Source organism: Stegastes partitus, unplaced genomic scaffold, assembly GCF_000690725.1.
Source record: "Stegastes partitus isolate 25-593 unplaced genomic scaffold, Stegastes_partitus-1.0.2 Scaffold50, whole genome shotgun sequence".
Classification (NCBI taxonomy): Eukaryota; Metazoa; Chordata; class Actinopteri; family Pomacentridae; genus Stegastes; species Stegastes partitus.
In genome coordinates, this window is record NW_007577781.1 from 486,783 (window position 1) to 489,969 (window position 3,187).

The following is a 3,187-nucleotide window of genomic DNA, read 5'->3' on the forward strand; positions in this document are numbered from 1 at the left end:
TCTCCCCTCTCTCCCCTCAGGGCAGCACGGAGGCTCAGCGGTTACCGCTGCAGCCTCACAGAGACGCCTCCACCTCCTCTGTCTGTCCGGCTGCTTGTCTCTGTGTGGAGTTGGTGTTCTCTCCGTGCTTGCGTGGGTTTTCTCCGGGTGCTCCGGTTTCCTCCCACAATCCCCAAAAACACACTGATTGGAAACTCTAAATCACCCCCCAAAAAAATGAATTCAAATAAATGCAACAAAACAAAGTCAACTCTAAACTCTTTCTGCTTCTCTGAACAAACACAACTTCAACACATTCTACCTGTTGTTGTTCAAACGGTGGTGGTTTTGACCTGAAAGGACTAAAGATCTTCAGCTATTTATCATCATTACTATTGGACAGGATTTATGTGGTGGAATAAAGGTTGATGTTCAATATGATAGAACTTTATTAGGATCATGTTTTAACACTAAGAGCTGCTATTCTAAATAGGCACTTTAGACATGTCAGGTTTTACATTTCTGCACAGGAAACACAAACAGTGTAATGTGCTCTGTAGAAATAGTGATGCTTTGAAGGTTATCATGACTGCACTTGCACCAAAGAAGTCCAAAGTCTTAGATAAAAGACAACAGGCAGACTTTAGCAAATACACCCTCCCTGGATTTTAAATCTTCAGTCTTTGTAACAAATATTGACAAAATGTGGACACTTGAAAACACACCCTTAATATAACACCTATAAGAAAAACTCAAACGACCTCAAGTCAATTGATTTGAGCTGATAGTGAACGTTTACAATAAAATGAAGCTGTATCATGTTTCCACACCTCTGTTTGAGAAGCTCCAACATGTACAGCACCTATAGCACCTATACACATAAGCTCGAGCTGCTGGAGAGGTATAGTTATAACAAGCTGTTACAAAGACATTGCCTCAATGTTTTGTCATGATGAAGGAGCTGAAAAGAGATCTCATCAAAAACTGAAACAATCCAGTAACACTGGAGGTCAGTTCTTTACTTGTCATCTTTAAAAAAAAATGCAGCTTTACAATGCAAATAAATTTTTTCAGAACAATTAATCAAACCAAAATGTACCATTTAGAGCCCAGTTTGCCTGCAGAGATGTTGAACATACAGCACAAAGTTTTACCTGATTAGACTTAATGAGTATGTTTATTTATGAAACATGATGTCATCCAAAACAACAGGGTCAACTCTGCTTCTTTCTTAGCTGCTGTCTGGGTGAATAAAGAAACTGTGACAGTGAGAGTCAGTAGAGACCCAAGAACAAATCTTTGGCCTGCGACCCCCTGAGGGGATTAATCCGGCCATGAAATTTACACATCCTTGTGAAATTTTGAATAAAAACTTATTTTAAGTGTGCGATATCCATCCATCCATCCATCCATCCATCCATCCACAGCTGAGGCGGAAGACTTTGTCCAGGGGAGCTGCAGGATCAATCTTGGCCAATGCCATCTGGTTCATCATAGTGTACTTTGAGAAGGTCCTGGTTCCAAAAAACTGCAGCACCTTGTTCCCCAACTTGAGGTTGTAAGCTTTAACTGACCTGGCTGAAATTCTGTGACACCTGGACCAATGCTTTCTACGATGCCAGCTCCCTCATGGCCAAGGACCTCATATCCTCAAACAAGTGTTACAGGTCTGTGTGGCACACCCCAGTTGCCACAATATGCACAAAAGACAACAAACATACAATGAAAACACAGACGATTTTGTGCGGGAGCAGCGTAGTATTCCAAGCAAACGATGCCATATTCAGAGTAACTTACATACAGGGCAGCATGCAGCCAAAAACCTCTTAAATGCAATTAAATATTTCCATCATTTACAACAGTGCACTTCACATTTACCAGGTCTATCTATGTGTTTCTCTGTATGACCTGCCCACATAGATCAAATCACTTGGTTTCAGCTAAGGGTAATTCTTCGGATGAAATTCATTTTTGGTCTCTAAGCTGCTGTGCTGCAGAGACTGAACGGGGACTGGAGGCTTCTCAGTACCCAGCTGCCCAGTTTAGGAAACATCAGTAAACTGTCGTGTCTACCAACAATCTGTATGTGATGCATTTAGTGTAATCTGTAAACTGTAGCNTCTCCTGATGTTCAGCAAAGTGTCTCAGCTGTAAGTTTTGCAGAATGAACGTCTGGGATAGACAAGACACTCAAAACGTTCACTTTCGTTGTCTCCTGAAGTGGCCGCAACTATTACAATGACAACAATAAAGATGCTGTTATTCTGAGAATGTTGAATAGAATTTATTATTTATTTAAGTGTATACCAGCAGAGACCTTTGTTCCATGGTTTTATTGCGCTGTCATGTGTTTTGTTCTGACTTTGGAAGACTCTCTGTTTTCACCATTCATGTGCTTGCATCGCTGGTCACAGACTTTCTCTGCTTTTATTGAAGGATTGTAAATGCAGTAACATTGTTTGACGATCGTACTTTTAGTTTCTGCAGAAGCAAAAAGATCCAGACAGTCAGATTAGCTAGATAGCTAGAAAAGCTAACAAGTGTGCTGTGTGGCTGACAAAGCAGCAGCTCTGTTGCTCGGCAACAACATGAAAGGCAAAAGTGTGTGACATCATCGACCAGCACACTGTGATGCAACATTCCGGAAGTTAGTTCAGCATAAGTAGGACTGATTTAGTCAGTTAAGACATTTGATCAGTCCGACAGCAAGAAGCAGCAGCAGCTTTCTCTACGAGACACACCGAAGAGTTTTCTCGCTCAAGTAGGTCATTGAAACACAAGAACAAACCTTGTACATCATGGAACAAAGACGGTACCAACAAAGACGGGCCATGATTCCTTGCCTTGGTACCTATGAGTACCAACAAAGACGGGCCATGAATCCTCGCCTTGGTCCCTCTGGATTCCAACAAAGACGGCCCATGAATCCTCACCTTGATGGCCACTGGAACCACGCCCAGGAAGTCGCCGAGCTGCGACAAGCTTTGGAGGCATGCAAGGCTGAGAACCACAGGCTGATGGCGTACAGTCAACATCTGGAAAAGGTCAACCTCCAGGTTGTGGATGAAAAACAAAGGATCAGTGAGAAGCTGACCTCAAGCTACAGCCTGATGAGGAACAAGGACAATTATGTGGCGAGCAGAGACCTTCAACTGAAACTCATGAAAGAGCAGATGAAGCGAGAAAGGGAGAGATTCACCAAGCTGAG

General features: G+C 42.5%; 1 protein-coding gene across 1 annotated transcript; it reads right to left on the minus strand.

The window, feature by feature from the left end:
- Nucleotides 1–1,210: 1,210 nt before the first annotated feature.
- LOC103376553 (alcohol dehydrogenase 1-like) lies at nt 1,211–3,014 on the minus strand. Its single transcript, XM_008306949.1, has 4 exons — nt 2,913–3,014; nt 1,554–1,620; nt 1,405–1,521; nt 1,211–1,221 (listed from the first exon to the last, which is right to left on the minus strand). The coding sequence occupies exons 1-4, from the start codon at nt 3,012–3,014 to the stop codon at nt 1,211–1,213; spliced, it is 297 nt and encodes a 98-aa protein (XP_008305171.1).
- Between the last annotated feature and the right edge of the window lie 173 nt (nt 3,015–3,187).

What these genes read in the sequence shown, in the direction of transcription:
- LOC103376553 (XM_008306949.1), bottom strand. Translation starts at nt 3,014, where the DNA reads ATGTTGACTGTACGCCATCAGCCTGTGGTTCTCAGCCTTGCATGCCTC. An exon ending in TGGTTCCAGTGGCCATCAAG is followed by an intron (nt 1,621 to 2,912) that starts GTGAGGATTCAT and finishes TGAGGATATGAG; the next exon opens with GTCCTTGGCCATGAGGGAGC. An exon ending in TGTCACAGAATTTCAGCCAG is followed by an intron (nt 1,522 to 1,553) that starts GTCAGTTAAAGC and finishes TCAAGTTGGGGA; the next exon opens with ACAAGGTGCTGCAGTTTTTT.